At 35.8% G+C, this 20,137-nt stretch overlaps 1 protein-coding gene across 1 annotated transcript in view; it reads right to left on the bottom strand.

Moving 5' to 3' along the window:
• Nucleotides 1–20,137, bottom strand: part of PHF14 (PHD finger protein 14) — a 168,201-nt gene that overhangs the window by 116,146 nt on the left and 31,918 nt on the right. Inside the window, 8 exon segments of the mRNA XM_075049939.1 lie at nt 2,336–2,467; nt 3,748–3,851; nt 5,422–5,517; nt 7,013–7,119; nt 7,692–7,962; nt 11,587–11,733; nt 13,642–13,779; nt 15,882–15,993. Of these exon segments, the coding sequence (XP_074906040.1) occupies nt 2,336–2,467; nt 3,748–3,851; nt 5,422–5,517; nt 7,013–7,119; nt 7,692–7,962; nt 11,587–11,733; nt 13,642–13,779; nt 15,882–15,993 (1,107 nt within the window).

Genomic DNA, 20,137 nt, shown 5'->3' with positions numbered 1-20,137 from the left:
TGAAAAGTACATGGTTTCCGTACTAATAAAAAAAAAAAAAAAAAAAATCACTTTTCTTCATCGCTTCATCAGAAGATTAAAATTGTATTCAAAACAGCAGGGGGGGAAAAACCTGCTGAACTCAAGCTTAGATTAAGGGTCCATTCTATAAGCTCTCTACTGATCCTGGAAAGAATACATAAAGGCATGTTTAATGATGAAAAGAACGCAATCAGTATAGCTCAATTTGTCTGCTATAATCTCACACTCCAGATTATGCCTTAGCTAATTAGAAGTAAAAGCTAAGTTTGCAATGTGAGATATAATTGAAGCATGAAATTCACAACAAAGGTAAGTTATAGCTTTGAAATAAAAGCGTTTTACTACCTAACCTGACCTATTCTGCCTTTAACACCTACTGAGAATTGTAGTCTTACATCTTTTGGACTGATGGCTTTTAGCGAGCCTTTTCAACTTGGTTAAAAAGCAGAACAAAAATCAAGAGCCTCCTGTGCAAATGTAGAAGCTATCAAAAAAATTTTAAAAAACGCTTCCGTGTAACATAACTACTTGGTAAATTTGACCAAAGAGCTCAGAATGCCTTGAAATAATGAAAAGGCCAAAATCACACACTACATTAAGTGATAGTGAAAACTTTTCTGAGATTTTCAGCTATTTAATGGAAATCTCTATTAATTTACTAACTAAATTTACTGGGGTAGATCCAAGTTTTGTCAAGTTAAAATATAAAAAACCAGAGACCTCCCATTTCACGTACTGGCCATCTTGCTCTGCACTCAATCATCAAAACTACCAAAAAAATGACCGTCCTGGTTTCAGCTAGGATAGAGTTAATTGTCTTCCTAGTAGCTGGTATAGTGCTATGTTTTGAGTTCAGTATGCTAAGAATGTTGATAACACTGATGTTTTCAGTTGTTGCTCAGTAGTGTTTAGACTAAAGTCAAGGTTTTTTCAGCTTCTCATGCCCAGCCAGCGAGAAAGCTGGAGGGGCACAAGAAGTTGGCACAGGACAGAGCCAAGGCAGCTGACCCAAACTGGCCAAAGGGGTATTCCATACCATGGGACGTCACATCTAGTGTATAAACAGGGGGGAGTGGGGGCGGGGAATCGCCACTCAGGGACTAGCTGGGTGTTGATCAGCGGGTGGTGAGCAATTGCACTGCACATCATTTGTACATTCCAATCCTTTCATTATTGCTGTTGTAATTTTATTAGTGTTATCATTATCATTATTAGTTTCTTCTTTTCTGTTCTATTAAAACATTCTTATCTCAACCCACGGGTTTTGCTTCTTTTCCTGATCTTCTCCCCCATCCCACTGGGTGGGGGGGGAGTGAGTGAGCTGCTGTGTGGTGCTTAGTTGCTGACTGGGGTTAAACCACGACAATGACTTAAGTAGATGTTTTATGGAAGTTTTTAAAAAATAAAAATAAAAAAAAATAAGAGACATATAAAGAAAAAGAGAAATCAAGTTTTCTTGATTAAAATAGTTTTACTGTATTTTTAGAAGGAATTCTTATACTACTATATTTTTAGAAGGAATTCTTATAATATTGTGATTCGGTACCTTAACGTTCAGACAAAGTGATGATGATTCCTAGAGATGCTGTACACTAACTTCTTGCCAGATAAAAATCGCTTCTGTGTAACTGCTTCTAACACATTTCAGAGCAGTTTAGAAACATGCAGAACACTAACACAACACAGCAGCACAATAATTTTATGACAGGTTGGAAATCAGCACCTTTACCACATTATAAATTCTCCATTGTACAGCTTTTGTTCTGCTACCCTGCCACAAAAAGAATTTTAATTCATGGAAATGTAACTGCAGTAAGTATGGTTACACACATGCTTCTGCCATTGCAGATTTGAATCGTAAGACAGAAGTAAACCCAACTGATTTCCCATATTGCAATAAACTGATCTACTACTAACAAGTTTATTTTAAGCATTTACAAGTATTTTCCTAAAGATCTGGACAGAGAGTTGCCTATCTGGGTCCTAAGAGAAACAGAAGACCAAGCCTTTCATCTCCTGAAGGCAGCCTACAGTTTCCTATCATTATTACATAGCAGCATTAATAAACACAAATGAACACAAAAGCTAAGAAAATTAAAGCTATAATCTATTTCTACACAGTGGCTAATAATGAGAAAATCTTTACAACTTTTTTATCTTGAAATATCATTGCTAATAACCTGAAAGTAAAATAACTCAGTTCAGACTGCATTACAGCAATGTCCAAAACACTTAGAATTTGCAAGTCTACTCACGTTTATGTCCTAGTTAAGTACAGAGATAGCACAAGACAACATATCAAAGGCATTCTTACCAGTAACTGTTCTTGGTCTTCCTTGGCATCCTTGTAAGAGGTGGATCCAGGCAACCAAGATGATAATGGAGTTTACAAGTATCACACAGTAGCAGTAGATGTTGATCATGGTTCTTCTTGCAAATTCCACAACTTTTAATGTAGGTAGCAGAAAAGCATTATAATTACATTTGAAATCATAAACTATACATCCCAGCACATTCCCCAGTTTCAATACAAACACGTGGCAACTTCAATTTGAATGCTTCATTTAAGTGCTTTTTAAGGAGCTTCTACCTATATACAATAAAGCATAAAAGGCACCTAATATAGTTAACAACAAAATGGCTTTCAATCTATATTTTTTGAGGACTTCTAAGCAGTAAGTAATCACTTGATACTTCAACAAAAAGTACCAGTGGCAAATGGAAAAAATACTACCTGTGCCATCCAAACACTTAAATAGAAAATTATACTGCTATTATCAGTCTTAACAATCATATGCTTATTTTAATAATGCAAGCCTCCTGAAATAGGTCAGTGCTGCTATTATGTTGGGCAATGTATCAACTCATAAGAAATTACATTTCCTTTTTATTATTATTATTTTACTGGAATTGAAATTTTAGTTATTTCAAAAAGATCAGGCACTCATTGATTCCGTTATAAAACAGGAGGGACTAAATGACTGGATTTGAATGAAAAAGAACTAGCAAAGCATGACTCATATTATTTGTTTGTGTATATGTCTAAATTGCCAAATCCTCAGCCTACTGCCACGTTCTCAAGATTTCCACCTCTCACAGTGCTAGAATTAACTTTTGATTACGTGACCCATCTTCCTCATTTAGCCTGCTAGCTGGGCAAGATGCTGCCCACCTGCTGTGGCTAAGGCCTGGCTGCTGCTCTCTAGATAAGTGACAGACTGTGCTGCTTCTCAGCGGGTGGCAAGAGAAGATGATCTAAGACAATATGTATATTTTGCACAGTCATGCTCTGGGATCCTAGTATGTTCTACTGTTAGGCTTAGTTAAAATCCAGTCAGTAGCTTCACAACTTACAGAAGAGAGGAAAAGGTGGAACAACAGCAGAGTAAGTGAATACATTCTATTTCTATGAATTCCCCAGAAAACAGAAGTAGGGAAATTTAAAACACAAGATATCCCAAACCATTTGACCACCCATGAGCAAAAAGTAAACATTCTTGTATAACAAGTGTTTTATGCACCCAGCCACTGGGACTAAACAGCAGCAGAACTGTTCACAAAATCATCAACAATGACGACTCCATTCAAAAGACAAGATGACTAGTTAAAAATTTTCACATCACATTTTGTTTGCTTCGGTTTTGATTAACAATTTTCTCTTAACACTTTTGTGAAACTATAACTTACTAGATATTGTATCTATTCTGTCAAGACTTCATTACTTGCCTATAAAGTACGGCCGGAAGTGTAGAAGCCTTTTGTGTTCCTCCTTCCTTTTTACTTGGTTTCCTTTCCTTAGGAGCACGTAGAATTGCTGGTATGTTCAGTTTCTATTGGATTTGAAGAAATGCAGGACACGTGAGTTTTGAGACTTTACCACTCCAATCTCAATGCATGAAGAACAAGACTCAAACTATGTGTGGGAAATTGCTTACCTAGCTATTTTACAGACAACAGCCACTACAGATGTTTATCCCAGTATGATTTCATAATATAAAGTAGTAATATACTCATTTTTTCAATTCAATAAATAAAAAACATATTGAAATACTAGCTTTTAAATTTTTTCTCCAAGCCTCAAATAGAGAGATGGACAAGGACGCATTTGTCTAGGCAGCTGAAACAATCAAAGGCAAATTCACGAATACTCAAGAATACTGAGGCAGTTTACTTTCCCCAACATCCCTGCTACATTGGTGCTCAATAGGTTAATTAGAAAAATTATCTTATTGGACCAAGCCCTCCACAAAGCAGACAAGATTCTCTTCGGGTTTCTACTAATCTGCAGTATGCTAGCTTCTCGGACAGCAACCATCTATCAAAGTCATTTCTCAGCAGCCCCATGGGTCTGCATCTGTTCAACCAACTGGAAAAAAAATGTCATGCAAGCTGTGTAAATGAATTCTACTCAACCTTTTTTTTTTTTTTTTTTTTTTAAATTTAGTAACATTTGCACCAGGAAATATATTTCTGAATATTTACTCAAAGCCATCTTAAAAAGGAGGGTAAAAAATAATCTTGATTCAAGAGATATGTTATATGAGAATCCTTCTTCACAAGTAGAAAAGATAGACAGACAAATAGAACTAGAAAAAGCTAGCATACCTTAAGAACTACTACTGCGTAAAGAAAGGGCAAGCTTCATTTTCTGAACAGCAGCACAAACTCAGCAGTACCAAAGGGCATGACAAAATTGTGACCTAATTGTATGTCTGCATTTTCACAATGAACAGTTTCTTCAATCTTCCTTAAAATCATAATTGGAAATCATTTCCATCTATCTCCGATATCTAAAATGCCCATCGCCATTTAATGCCTTTGACATAAAACATATATCAAAACACTGCAAGAATCTACACTTCTCTCTTTTCCCTGTATCAATGAGAACAAAGATAATTGCTGGCAACAGGAAGTAATCCAAATCTTTTCTCCTAGATATTTATATTCATGTGACCAAAATATTCTGCTCTGTCCAGTTAAAACCATCACACACATGATGCAGTTTTAAAGATTTATACCTTATAAAAGCCGTAAGAATTACCATATCATTTGAAGCCTGCAGTAACTAAAGACAACGTAGAGACAAAAATGGTAGAATTAACTCATGCTTCACGTTAAGCTTCGTCACAAATGACAGGTCAATCAGTTATACCAAATGAAAGAATTTTGCAAACAAGTTCGCTATTACAACAACAAAATTAAGCTATAGGTTCCCAGTAGGTGGTTTGCAAAAGTCTAGGTATTTCAATTGGGAAACATTATCCCCAGAGTAAAGCCTGGGTCTGATCAAATTAACTTATTCAGCCATAGAAGTGACAGACAGAAACAAAAGGGCCTATTCTTGGAAAACCAGGTCTGCCTATGAACTATAAAAGAGGGGGGAGAAAAAATACAACCAACCTGCCCAATGATTCTACCCAGCAGAGCCCAAATGCCTTGCCCTTCATTTCGCAGTTTTCCATTCATATTTTGTAGCTCTTCCAAGGACTCACACAGCTGAAAAGTTAAAGAAAAAGAATCAACAAGAATGAAAATCCATTAAGAGTTATTTAACAAAATTTATTCAACCTCTTACCTATCAAGAGTGCATTAGTTTATTGTAGAATTAAAAAAAAAAAAAAATAGAACTCATGTCAATATAGCTGAGACCAGTGCAATCATTCAGCAATTTAACAGAACTAAAATGAAAACCTGGGCAGCCACTCATTTTGTAAAGAAGATCTGAAACATTTCAGCATGAAAATAAGGTTTCATAAAGTCAATTAGAAAGCAAAACTAAAATACAGCAACATCTTTATGTGTTGTCCATACTACTTAAGCAGCAAGATTGTAACAAGCAAGCATATAAATTAATTCTCACTCTCATAAAAAGAGATATAATTTATTAAATGATGCAAGCAGAAAAGAAGGTTTTTTTCTTCTGGAAGTAACTGTTAGCTACCACCCAGCATACACAACCTATTACTTTGGTTAAAAGCCCCACATACAATCTCCTTCCCCTTTACCATCTTTGGGCAGTTCACAAGGACCTGTTGCTTCATTTCCATATGTTCTCATTTAAAACACACACCCAACAGTCTAAGAATTAATAGCAACACTATTTTTCATTATCAATAACCATCACTTGATAGGTTGCTGAATTCAGCAAGAATCACAGCATGTCATCTGTCACAAAAGATACAGTACTTCTATGTTCCATATAAAAATATTTAAAGATTAAAATAAAGAAATAATTATTTCATAAAAATGCAATTAAAACACAAAATGCTTTTTTAACCGTGATGATGAGTTAATAAAAAATTACATTAGCAACATTTTGGTGGAGCAATGCCATCATTTACAGGCCCCAAATTTCCTGTACTCAAACAAAACATGCAGAGGACACAGTGTGAATATTGATTATTTCAGCCTGAAAAATTAGCTAAGTCATTAAACCTGTGATGAACACAACTGGAGCTGGAGTTGACATAAATAAATAAATAAATAAATAACACTGTGACAATCCTGGATTCCCAAGTATCAGGTAGGGTTCCAAGCAGAGAACTAAGCAGGTTCAAAAAGAACCTAGAACAATACAGAAGCAAAACAAAACAAAACAAAACACTGAAAGAGAGAATTGTCTGTTGTCTCAAGGTCCCAAATGAAATGCATACAAAGAACGCAAAAAAAGAAGGACCTTAAGACACAGTTCACTCATGAGAGGGACCTGTCTGTCCATGTCCAATTTGTTACTGGAGCAATAAGTGGGGTCGGTTAAAGAACTCCTGCCCAGCCAACATAGGACATTTTAAAAGTTGATTCTACTTGTACTGGGAGGATGGACCACAGAATATTTTTAAAATAAGAAATATATTTTTAGATATTACTTTTTAAGGAAAGAATAGTATGTATCTTTCTTTCTAAGTCATTTTGCTTGGAAAGCAGAATGCTATCAAATTTAACAGTAGCAATACTAAAACAGTACGACAGTTTATTATCCCTTTTTCTTCACCTTATTATACTCCACATGAAGCTTTTCTTGCTCATTTTCTAATTTATCCTTGATATTCTTCTGTTCAGCCATATTCTCCTGGATTTGAATCATCCGCATATTTCTCTCTATTTAAAAGAAAATTGGTTTATTTCCTATCCTTGGATATATTTTCAAGTTTTATGCACTGAAAAAAGTGAAACAATGAAAGCATAAAACCATAACAATGCGAAAACACAAAACTATAGCCTATAGGTTTATTACACAGACCGAGTAGAATGAGCAGTCATAACATTTACGTTTTGCTGCATAAATAATACAGTTATTTAAATGGTGAGCTTTGATCAGCCATCTAGCAAATAGTCCCAAAGTCACGCTATTCCGCATAGAAATGGAGGAAAATGTCAGGAAAAAAAATTATACCAAAAGGTACCTAGGCTTCTACTCCCTTCTTAGCAAAGACAGTTTAGCCTCCTGTATATATTTGAAAGATTTTCTTCTTTTCTGAAATGTCTTTTTTAAAAAATAACTAACTTTCTGTGTAAATAAAGATACCAAGCAATAATATATCTGACCTAAAATGAAGTCATAATTCATATTTATCTATTAATAACAATGAAATACAAGTAAAATAAAAAAGCCAATGAGTTAGCAAAGTGATAATTTTACATTAAGAAAAATATGTAATTTTCATCCTTACCAAGGTAATAATTCACAAAATCAGCAGTGAGAGCTGGTTGTTTATGTTTTCTTCTTCCATCAACACTGGAACTAGTATCTGAAGTATCCACTGGAAAAATGTCTGTACTAATTCCCATTAATTCAGCTTTGCGCATAAGCTTACGTATGGCTGAAGCACTGCTAGTAAGTGGTCGTGGTAGCTTCTCCCTGGGAACCCAGGCCTGAGGCCTAGTGGTGCGGGCCAGCTCCGCCTTGGCACGATACTGTTGTAGCCTGGCATTGATTCGAGCCTGCAATAAAGAATTCCATAGATTAAAAACATAAGAGAACAATTACAAATTGATTTTGAGTTGTATCTTTTTGGAACATATTTGCATTTTATTTTCATCTTGAAAGCCACACGGTCTAACCAATGCCATTTTCACTCTGGAACTCTGCAACTTAAGAAACAGCCGCTGATACAGACATTTGGTTTTACTTCAAAACGTATACACAAATAACATTATCCTTTCAATAGGTTTTGGAGCTATGCACAGGTTTCTTGATGAGACTTCCCCACCAACAAAAGTAACACAAATGATTGCTGGCTTTCAGACAATCCCATCTAATAATGATAATTTGATGGGACTGCGAAAACTCACTACTGGGAAAAGCCTTGGCTGACCTACCAAAAATACATCTAAATACACTTTAAATTGATAGCTCTGTGAGCAATAAAAGTTGATGAAGAGTATTTTTGCCATATTTTGACATCCTTTTGTAGGAACTCCTTCCTCGATGCCATATCCCTTTATAAATTTTAAACTAGCTGATTATAATGTGCCAAACCCACAAATCAAACAGAAGTGAAGTAGGCAAGAGAAGCTCACAATATATATTGTTGATGACATCTGTTTATTTGTGACCATCTGGGAGATCTACCCCAGAAGATCAAGTTGTTACTGACAGTTGGAAAACACTGTCTTGCAGGAACACTATGCAGTGGCAATTCTGGCAGAAAATGACATCAACATACAAACCTTCAGAGGCAAAACTCCAGCTGACTATCAGTTAGAAGTTGTTTACTTGCCTGCAGAAAGAAGAAACTAAACTAATCCAACTGCCCCACCATATGGTATGATACTTCTGAGACAAAAGCCAAAAAGCATGCATATATACACATGCTATGGTTAAGGAACATCTCTGATTACAAGTAGAATTGTTAAAGGTAATATTACAGACAGTTTAACACACGTTACCTTACTAGGTCTTGAACATCAATGACCAAGAAACATGGTAAATGTGGCTTGCAGGCCAGCTCTGACCCCAAGGGCTTTTTTTCTTGGACCCACAGCAGCAAGGAACAGATCCACCTACAGCCACCGCCTCGTTTTATTCTCCACCGTAAGGACCAAGGATGGTTTATAGCTTCCTCAGCTAAGACACTTCTTTACTGATTACATGCTCAGTTCTGAAACCCTTGGGGTCATTTAAGATGTCATACAACTGTATACCCAGAGCCTTATTCCAGAAATAGATGACAGATTAAAATGGCTAATGTCTAAATGGAATCCTGAACTCAAGTTACTTGGATTTAAGCAATTTTCAAGTATACGCTTTACTCAAGGAATGTACATTTACTTTATTGATATCAAAAGAACTATTTCAATGTAGAACATCTTCCAACAATCAACAACAGTTGTAGACAGCTTTGTATATTACATTCTTTAGAGAGATTTACCTTCTTGGGCCACATGACTTGCCAGATCATTGGCTCAGTTATTCCTGCCTGGGCTACAAAGCACCAAATATCCATTTTCCCCCTTCAAAAGTATGCCTCAAAAATCCACTTTCACAATACCAGATAAATTATTTGTACAACTGCATACTTATTTATGTTAGCTCAATGTTTGTAAACCTTACTTAAGCCGACGAAATCCCTTGGAAGTGAGCTTTTGTATGTACATACATATATACACTCTCTCTATATATTTACTACTTAATCTTTTTTTCCAGACTAAGCTGTCTCAAGATTCTCATTACTCAGACAAAATCCTAATTTAACAAGGATGGCTGAATTTACTGGTGGAATTTTAACATCCTCATGCAGGCAACATATGGTAAGGTAAGGGGTGAATTTATACATACTTTGTGTGAACTCCCCGGTCAGACATTTCTAGTATGTATTAAGCACCCTTACAGTTTTGCATTTCTAAAAAGGCACAGAAACCACTCAAAGACAAACAGTTACTTCATAAAATCCCAATACATAAAACTGGACATGGAAATCTATTTTTCAAGCATCCAATCTGTTTCCATCCATGTAAACTCAGGCACACACAATACTAATGCAAACTCATACAACACCAGAGCCATCAATAGTGAAATCAAGTGGTTTTACAAAACATATGCAAATTATCAAATTTGTACCAAGGTGCCTATGACACCATGTCAAGTAACTCCACCTGCAGTTTTCAGCATTCATTCTTTCAGTTTCCAAACATTTAATCCAAACAATTTAGATTAAAACATCTGCAGGGTTGTGGTTCGGGGAAAAGAGGAGGAAGAGAGGGAAATGCTGGGAATTTATCAGCTCTTCATAACAAATGCCTGAAAACAGAGCTAATAAGCCCTGTTGGACCAAAACTGATTTTGCACAACCAGCACTTACCATTATGTTGCGTAGTATTCATATTGTTGTGATTACTCCATCACATAGGTGCATTTCACATAATTGAGAGCTGAGTGTATTCAGCAAGAATTATGTAACCAGTTAAATCAAGCTACATGAAGCTCAATACCCCAGAGAAATACTTTATTCAAAATTCTTCTACAACAGAGTTTGCTCATATTCATTCTCAACTGCACAGGTTATTTGAAATTAATATTCTCTTCTATTCAAAGATCTTTGAAGAACAAGAAAGGTATGATTTTTTTAAATAAAAAGTTTGATTATATGAAGATTTATTTTCTGATCATTACACTACAGTCCTCCCTTCACAAAAAAAGACATTATTTCTCTCCCACAACTGCCTTCCACTATTTACAACATCTGCTACTTTCGACAACAAATTAGGCAGGATTCATTCAGATAACAAGCTGCTTTTCTACACAGGTATGATTCTTCCACAGAATGCAGTTCAGCCTCAGCAGTGAAAGCAAAGTATGCCATAAATTCCTCAGAATCAGAAAAAAAATAAAGTACACACGTTAAAACATATTAAACTACACAGATTCCATCAGAAGGCTTGAAAGCTTTACATCAACAGGACATTTATCAGTTAGGCTTATGCAGTAACATTTTTACATGGACCTGCCACTAGATAGAGATACAGACATTGCCTAAATTTTTCAGACAACTCTCACTCAGCAGCACACACTCAGTCTCTTTACCTAATTTTTTTTTTTCCTAGGAAATCTTCACTATGAAAAAACCCAGCACATAAGATCCTACTTAGGCCTACAAAAAGTGAAAAGGGGTGTAACAAGAAAATACTTTAGGCAAGCTAAACTTTTCTGCCAAGTTCAAGATATTACTAGGGGAAAAAAGTGGATTTTTACTGAACTCGGATGTAGAAACATGCCTAATTTCTTGTCTAGCTGTCTTTTCTGGTTAAGAATCTTGAAGAAAATGTTAAACAAAATCTATGAATTACAATCAAAATGTAATTACCAACTTTTTGCCACAAAACCAAACAAAGTAAGATTTTTCAATTCAGACAAGCACAGATATCCCTATTTGATAATTTGTTCATTGAGAATAGTTCTTAGAGACCAAAACCTACAAATAATTCACTGCTTTGTTAAATGACATGCACTATCAATATATTTCACATTTCATTTCCTACTACAATAACAATTTCCCATCCTCTTCATTTCTTTCCTGTTTAACATGGATGATTAATACAGACGCATTTGTGTCATGAATACGATACCTGAGCTTCTGGTGAGAGCTGTTTTTCTCTTTCCTGCAAGGACATTTTACAGTAAGATTGTAATGCCAAGTAGTTCTTGCGCTTCCATTTTCTGTCTAACCTGTCCGCATGCTGTTTACAATAAGCAAAAAAAGGGTCAGCTATATCCTGTTTCAGAGAAAACAAAGGGGAAGGAACAAAAACAAAGTAAGACATAAAAGGCCAAAAGGCTCTGAACAGCACAAACATTCTAGCAATCAGTTCACATGTTCAAATAGATATGTTTTTAAAAACAACTAATATCTATGTTTCTAAATCAATTTTGTCATGTTGATGTGTTGAAGTGTTTTTCCATTGTTTTATTGCATGACCCTAAACATTTTTAAATGCATTAACTACTTAACTCTCTGCTGTTCATTCTCTGTACTGTTTTCTCATTTCCAGGAAAACCAGCAGAATAAATTTCTAAGTACAAATCCCTTATAACATACAACATGTATTGTTAACTTCGTGTTGTTTCACTGTGTCTTTTGCATTATATCCTACAAGGGATTAACAATTCTGAACAATACAGAGGGGAATATATTTGGCATTCTCAAACAATTTTCCAAATGGTTTTGGTGGCTATACCTATATACCTACAGAGAGATTTATGATCTCTCAGATGATTTTTTTTTCCATTTTTCATTCCATCAGATCTGCATATTATCATGGCTGTAAGTTTACAGCAACTTCTATCACTTGCAAACCTTGCAAGCAGACTACAAATATCTGAGCCATGAGGAGATACGGTCTGAGAAGTATATTTCATTGCTAGTATATTTTCAGAAGTGTAGAAACGTCATCATAAATCTACAGACTAACAAGAAAAACTTAAAGCAGTCTTCCTTCATAAAGTAATAAAAATATTAATAAATAATTTGTCTATCAAATTTTCCTTTACTCCACCTATAAAACACAGACCAATAAAATCTACGCAGGCTTTCCTTACAAACATATTTTACTTTGACTTCGATTTTCAGAGTGTGTGAGAACTTCCAAAAATTAGCAGCAGCCTAAAATTGGATTGTGTGAGGCCTTGATTAAAAATATTTTGGTTACAGAAAACACGTAACAATATTTTAAGGTGGAAAGGCAGGTAAATGCGTATGTCTAGAAGAAATTCACATAGAGTGTTTGAAGAATCAACATTACATATAATTTATTAGGGACAACAACAATGAGGTAACTCTGGTATCTTCCTATTTATCAATCTCACAGAAAAGAGTATTTTGTGATTCCTTTAAGAATCACTTAGTGGTCCACTGTTTTCAGAAACAAAGGTGTCAATGTCAGTAGTGCAAGTACTACTTGTTTCTGTGTTACCTGTGGTACTTCCGAAGGCAATAAGTTAAATTGTGCAACTATGAACATGACAGGCTTAATTCAAATGATACATATCAGGATGAAATTTGGCAACCTACAAGTACTAATACCATAAAAATGAATTCTGAAGTAGGAGCTTCAAATCTAAATTGCTTTAATCATATTACAGGGAGAAAACTGGTAAGAATAGATATTAAAAAGTTATCAGTAGGTTAGAAATGTTTGCTTATCATTCTGATTCCTAAGATTAATGTTACCACAAGGAAAGTCATATACCTGTAGTGCAATTTGAAGAAAATACTGGAAAACACGATGAAAAATGGCATTAGAAATGTAGTTAATTTCTCAAGACAGTCCTATTTGTTATGAAACAGAGATTACCATACCACATAAACAGCTAGGTAAGTATGTCAAGCTAGGTGAAGTTCAAGAATTAGAGTTAGAATTCATGTCTATATGGACTGATAGTCTATTATGCCAACTTCTGTGTTAACCTTCTCTATCCCTTTTTCCAGGCCATTTCAAAAGTGCTCAGAATTGGACAATTTGGTGAACAAAGAGCCGTCCCTGGACAGTCCCTTTACTTGGCCTATGACTTGCTACTAATTTACAAAAACTTTGCTCAGTGTTAGTGAGCAAAAAAGGCACAATTTCAGGCCATCTTCACAAACTTTCCATACAACTCTTTTTTTCTATCCTTTCCATAACTACCTCTTCTGCTGCTGCTTCTGAGAGGAGGCCTTCCTTCTGAGCGCAGGTCACATGGAAATAAGCTCTGCACATCCCAGCATCACAACTAATGCATACACCAGTTCTGGCAAAACGAGGATCTTCGCAAAAACTGCATTCCTTTATAAAGAAGTGTGGAAAATGCCACAGTGAATATTTCAGGTGCGTTTTGCCTAATATTTGATAAATTACATCTTACATATAAAAACCAAACAGGTAGGTTTACTCCTGTGTTGTACAGAAACCAAGCATGCTGCTGACAGTTGATGCTACTTAAAACTTCACCCCTTCCCAACCCCCACGATTGATTTCATATTCAACAAGCAATGGAAAAGTACATTACTGCTCAGCAAATATTCAATTGCTCCACAAGTTCAGAGGACAAAGAGCAGTGCTCTGGATGACTGAAAACCATAGATAATTACATAGATGTCCTTTGGTAAGCAACAACCGAAGAGTAAATGTATGACAATGCAGAAAGAAATACACAAGAATCATAAATATCATTAAAGAAGGTTGTGATGCACTTAATTACTGCACTATGGCTTCAGCTACACGCATTCTAGGCACAGCCGTTTGCTACAAAGCAAACTGATATCCCCTAATGTGGCCTGGAAAAAAACCCCAAACTTCTTTTTCAGCCAGATCAATTCCTCAGTCTGTTTCATCACAGAAATCATACCAAACAACTGTGCCAGCAAACTAGAGTGATGAGCATGTAAGCAGGAACAAGCAAACGAGAACATGGGCTGCTTAAGCAGTGCTGCTATCCAGTGCATAAAGATGATGTGAAATTATACAGGTGTGCTTTTCTTAAATCTCTCACGCTGAAGACAGAACAAAGCTGTGTATCACGTACAGAAAATATCTCCATGCAGAAAGTTAAACAACAACAGAAAAGAATGGCAAAGAAAACTCAGTGATTGAAGAATCTCAAAGCACCCCATACACTACACTGGAAGAGCACCCTTTAACTGTGTAACAGCAACACATAACAAATGAAAAACGAAGTGAAAAAGAATATTATATTAAGCTGCTTTTGTAGGGGGAAATTTAGCTAAGCAAGCTGTAACTTCCACACTTGATACAGAGAACAGCGTTTGTTTACGGCTCTGCAAGAGTAATGAGTCCTCATCTGTGCAGTTCACTTTCACCTTACAGTAAGAAAATATGTCCAAATTCTTAGCCCTGCTCCTATACATCACTCATGTTAATAAAATAAAAATAAAATGCATGATTCATTGCAACAACAGTTTGTAGGTTTTTGGGAGCTTGCTCTGACTTTTTTTTATACAGACATTTCTAAACAATGCTAAATGCCTCAGCAGGCCCGTGTTGAACATGCTCCTGGTACAGGTATGCTGTACATGGGCAGTCCAAAGTGTTTTAATTTATTTTATATATTGCGTGTATTTTTAAAAATGTACTCTATATTTTCATTTAGTATTCAACTTGACAAATTGACTTTCCAGGAAATGAAACTGACTACACACAAATGAAGCATTAGAGCAGCAGGAGTACAACCACCTTCCCTCACATCAGTCTGATAGATATGGCTTCTCCACACTGCCTCCATCAGCTATAGAAACAGCACTTAGCACATTACTGAGTGGTGCCCTCTGTCCATTGCAATGGTTTTCTGTATGGTTTGTGCATGATCACTTTTGATCTGGATTGAAAATATTTACATGTAAAACCATTTTAACTTTAAAGCCATTTTTCTGTTAAAGTTGAGGGCCCCATGTTTTTGTAAATTTTACTGCTTTGCAGCAACCTTTTTGTATGCATTCTAGCTTGTAATTATATAGAGCCTAAAGTAATTCTTACTGAATGTACATCTGTCACTTTGTCAGTCAACGTAACCTTCCATTTCTCCATTTCGCACCCCATAAATCCTCTTCACTCTCCATCCACATTTTGGCAATCTGCCACTAACTGACTTTAAAATAAACTAGTTAGCACCTGTGTAAAAAATAAAGGAAATTAGGGAGGAAAACTTAGGGATGGAAATTATGGAGAACAGTGGTAAGGAAAGAAAGAAAGAGGGAGGGAAGAGCAATGGTATAACAACCATGAACAAACTTGGTCTCATTTTTAGCCCTGAACCTCACTGCAACTGCTATAAACAAGAAAAACAAAGTTGGGAAGACACACGTTATTCTATTATACGTAAAAATATAAAATAAAGCTACTTGTTGGCAGTACATCTCTTCTAAACTTACCTTGGCACCATACTTTGAATAATTCATTTCTGTAAGTGTTACTGGCCGCAGTTTGTCAATATCTCCAAATGCCACTCCTGGAACATAGAGGGCACAAACAATATGGACCCACCTAAAACAGCACAGAAAATTAGGTTATTGTTATCAACATTTTGATCCTGTATTATACTCACCATTTGCAGATTTCAAAGTGCCTTGTAAATGTTACAGACACTAGAAGAAATGTGTTTGAAGGGAAGTACAAGAGAAGCAGGGAGAGAATGCATATTTGGAATTCAGTAGCTCACACACTGAACCATGAAGTAAGGCTTTTCAAAGCCATTGGGGTTGCTCTGCCTGTCTGGATCAAGGGCTGGGTTGCCATCACCTCTCTGTACTGATGGCTCTCACGTGGGGCTCCACACAGCTTTTCATTTAACATGAAACATATGTGGAGATTTTGATATTACTTATAAAGCTAAGGCAGACAGATACTTTCATGATGGGGCACAGGGTGGGAAGGGGAGGAACAAAATTATACAGGTAGTCACAGCAACACTGAGCTCTAGGCACATAGCTATGAAGTATCTACAACCCAGCATCCGTCAGACTTTGCACTGTTACACCTGTTAGCATCACGGTAACTAACTAATTTTAAGCAACACAGATAGGAGCTGCATTCAATTATAAACACACCTGGACTGTATTACAGAAATACCTATCTGAAAGTCAGATCAACAGTTACTTAGCTGTACTCTTCTTCACTGGCCATAAACAAACTGGAGGGTAATAGGTCTAAATCTTCAGCCCTGAGGGGCATAAAATGAGACAGCATGAATCTGGACCTCAGTGTCTAGTAATTAAATACAACACAATGGCAAAGGCTTCAGCCTCAAGTCTGCCTTTGATAGACATCTTCATAATCTCCTGGAGCTCTCAAGTTACCAAAAGACAGCCTTGCAGCAGAAGACACATTTTCTTCTTCTTACGTAATTAACACTTTCCAAAAGATCCATCTCTCATTGTCACAAACCATCAGTTAGTGACAAACTCAAAATCTGTTCTACACAGCATACACGACTCAAGTCAACTGAAAAACTACTCCAAAAAAATGAAGTGTTCCTCTCCAAAATAAACTTTCTGTTTTATTGAAATTCCAGACACTATTTGCTACCCCTTGCTAAGTCACTAGGTGGGAGCAAACTGTCATAGACAGGTCAAGATTGCTACTTTCTGTTATCTTAAAATATTCAAGAAAACAGCCTTACAATTGCAGAGGTGTGTAGCTACCATTTTGAACCTACAAGCTCTGAGATGATATGGGATACAACCAGAGACTTCGGACATAACTGAGCTGAAATATCCTGTGTTTGATCCTTAGCAAGTACATTAATTCAGTTAATTCCCAGTCATTAACAATAAATATATCACTAGTGAAGATTAAAACTTCTGTTCTATTCTAACAGAATCATAGAATCTACTCCTTGTATTCAAGAAGACTCATGATGATGCCAAAAACACTTCTTCCCTTAGCTCTTTCATTACTCACATAATGCAATTTTCCAATCTCCTTCAATACCAGGGGTTCAGCACAGACCTGTTACTACCTACTTAAATCTGCATCTACACTGCTGTGCTCTTTTTTTCCAATCTTCTACCACCGTTTAGTCTATCTCTTTCCCCTCCTCTTTGTTTTGTGCATCAATTGGAAAAAAAAAAAAAAAAAAAAATCAATTGGGGGACTGGGACCAGACCAGTAAGATCCTGGGTTTAGCTGCACTTAAACAGCATGTTTATTAACATGTATTAACTGGCTCTCTACAGATAAGAGAAATCCTGAAGCTGATGATTATACTAGTCAGGAGCTACATGTAACCCTCATTTCCCATGTTTCCCCAAATCAGCACATTTCTCATCAGTGGTCCTTAGACCTACATTGCTGGAATTTATCACATTCAGAATTATCAAGTTTAAAGTTAATTATATATGACTCGTATGTCCAACCAGAAATTCCAAAAAAGCAAGCTATGAAAGGTTCAGTAGCAAGCTCAAAAATAGATATACATTTAAGTCTTTACAAAAGAAAACAATGATCTTGCAATGTACGAAATTGGTGGACAGACTATTTGTTTAGCATTTTCCCCCAAAATAGTCCATGACAGTAACTGGATAACAGAAAAATCCCAGTAACAGTAAGAAACTACTTAGAAGCCATTAACTCACTTCACTCTATAAGAAATTTCCCAGTTAATCTAACATAAACCACAACACTGACTGATCCACAGTGTCATATCTGACAAGACTCTTTTCACCTGTGTATTTGAAAACAAGTTTTTACCCTATTGTTAAATCACTCAGGTTTGAGATGCTAAGTCGTAAATTTGTAAATTCCCTTTAAAACACAAAAAATTAAAACAATGAGAATAATGTATATCCCAAATACACATTTACATGGAAAAACTGCATTGCTTTGTCTTTACAGATTTTACTAGGGTTGTCCACATGCACAAAACAGTTTGGTCACAGCACTGTAACTACTGGAAGACTCAAAGAAAATTTAAAGTTTAAAGATTAGTTACAACCTTGCCTTTAAATAACATGGTACAAATATTACAGCAAGCTAGCTGCCAGAGAACAAGGTGAGATACTCAAGTGTTCTGCCAAACTTCTTGCTGCTCAGATAAGGACTAAAGCTCATCGCTGTTTTTATTACAGTATAAGCACTTCAGTATGCCAGCACAAATCCCTAACTTAATACAATGTTATATACAAAAAATAAGATTCTTCTCATTAGTATATGAAAACTGCATCTTTTGTCTGCCTCCCCACAAAAGCAATGGAGGCACAAGATACTCCTTCAGCGGAGCAATGGAGCACCTTGTACCATCTCTGCCCTTCCACACTGTATCCAGAGCTAGCAATAGTTTGGCCTAGATCACTACAATACCTTTATGAAATATTCTTCTACAAAAAAGCATATGTGTGTGCATAAGTGTGTATTTTGGTAAATATTATGCATTTACTAAAATAAAAACATCATTTAAATGAGCATATTCTACTCATTTTCAAAAGGAATCAAAATACCTTTTTTTTTAAAAAGCAAAATACCACACACAGAATACCTGTAACCCTGAGATAGAGAGACTGCTTGTTTGTAAATAAAAACCATCAGAATTCTGTAGGGCTTCTTTTCTATACTCTTCCACTGATTTAAGATGTGTTATACAGAAAAAATTTGTATAAACAGAAGTTACACATCTCCACAATTACTATTCTTCACAAAAATCCAAGGTTCTGGTTGGAGATTTTTGATAGTAAGTTTTAATACAGCCTCCTAAATGTACCCTCCAAAGTTCAATATAAAGATACACATCTTCTACAAGCAGCTGCTTCTCAATTCAATTTGCACATTTTTTTCATGCTCCACTGGTGTATTAAATGCTGCTGCACTCTGTAGAAGTTTATCTATGATAAACCCAACAGCTGGCTGCTTGCTTCATACTGACCTTCTCAAAATGTTTTAGTACATGTCACCCAAGTATTACAGTATCACAGATTTAAACTGCCATTTCAGTGTGATTGGCACACAAATGCCTCATTTCTTTAACCACCTATATGCGAACTCAGACCTGAATCTTTATTAAAAAACATACACAAGTCAGTCAAGTTCACAGCTGAAGCAATTTCAGCTGCTTTTAATACCAGTTCTAAATATTTTCCTGCTCATTTATTTAGCTGCACATGTTTTAGAACCTTGTAATTAAGACAAATTGGGTAATCAAAGAAGAATAATCTTCCTTGTTACTTTACCATCCATTTAGCTTGGAGCAATGATGACAGATGTTGATTAGGGAAGAAGAAAAACTCCATACTGAAATAAGGGCAGAATTCATATTCTCTGATAACAGCATTTTGAGAAATAAAATTTCATAAATTCACATTTATGCTTGTGAAACTGAGAGGTTAATGTGAAAAGGCTTCTGCTGAGAAACTAAGCACCTCATTATTTTAATAATTCACTTTCACATAGGAACAGAGAAATTACTCCAACTTGATCATGAAGAGAAACTGAATAAGTTTGGTTTGTGTAATTTCCAGCACTGATGCATATGGAGAATTTATTTCAAAAAGGTGGTAAGGGGATGGACAGCAATGGTAAGTTAAAGGATTCTGTTATTCAGCAATTCCACTCTGCTAGTATTTCAAGAACAGAACTGAATTGGGTTGCAGTTTACCGAGTACAATGAAAACATGATGGACATTGCCTGCCACAAGAC

This window comes from Buteo buteo, chromosome 2 (assembly GCF_964188355.1).
Source record: "Buteo buteo chromosome 2, bButBut1.hap1.1, whole genome shotgun sequence".
NCBI lineage: Eukaryota > Metazoa > Chordata > Aves > Accipitriformes > Accipitridae > Buteo > Buteo buteo.
This window is presented reverse-complemented; position numbering and strand designations above follow the sequence as displayed.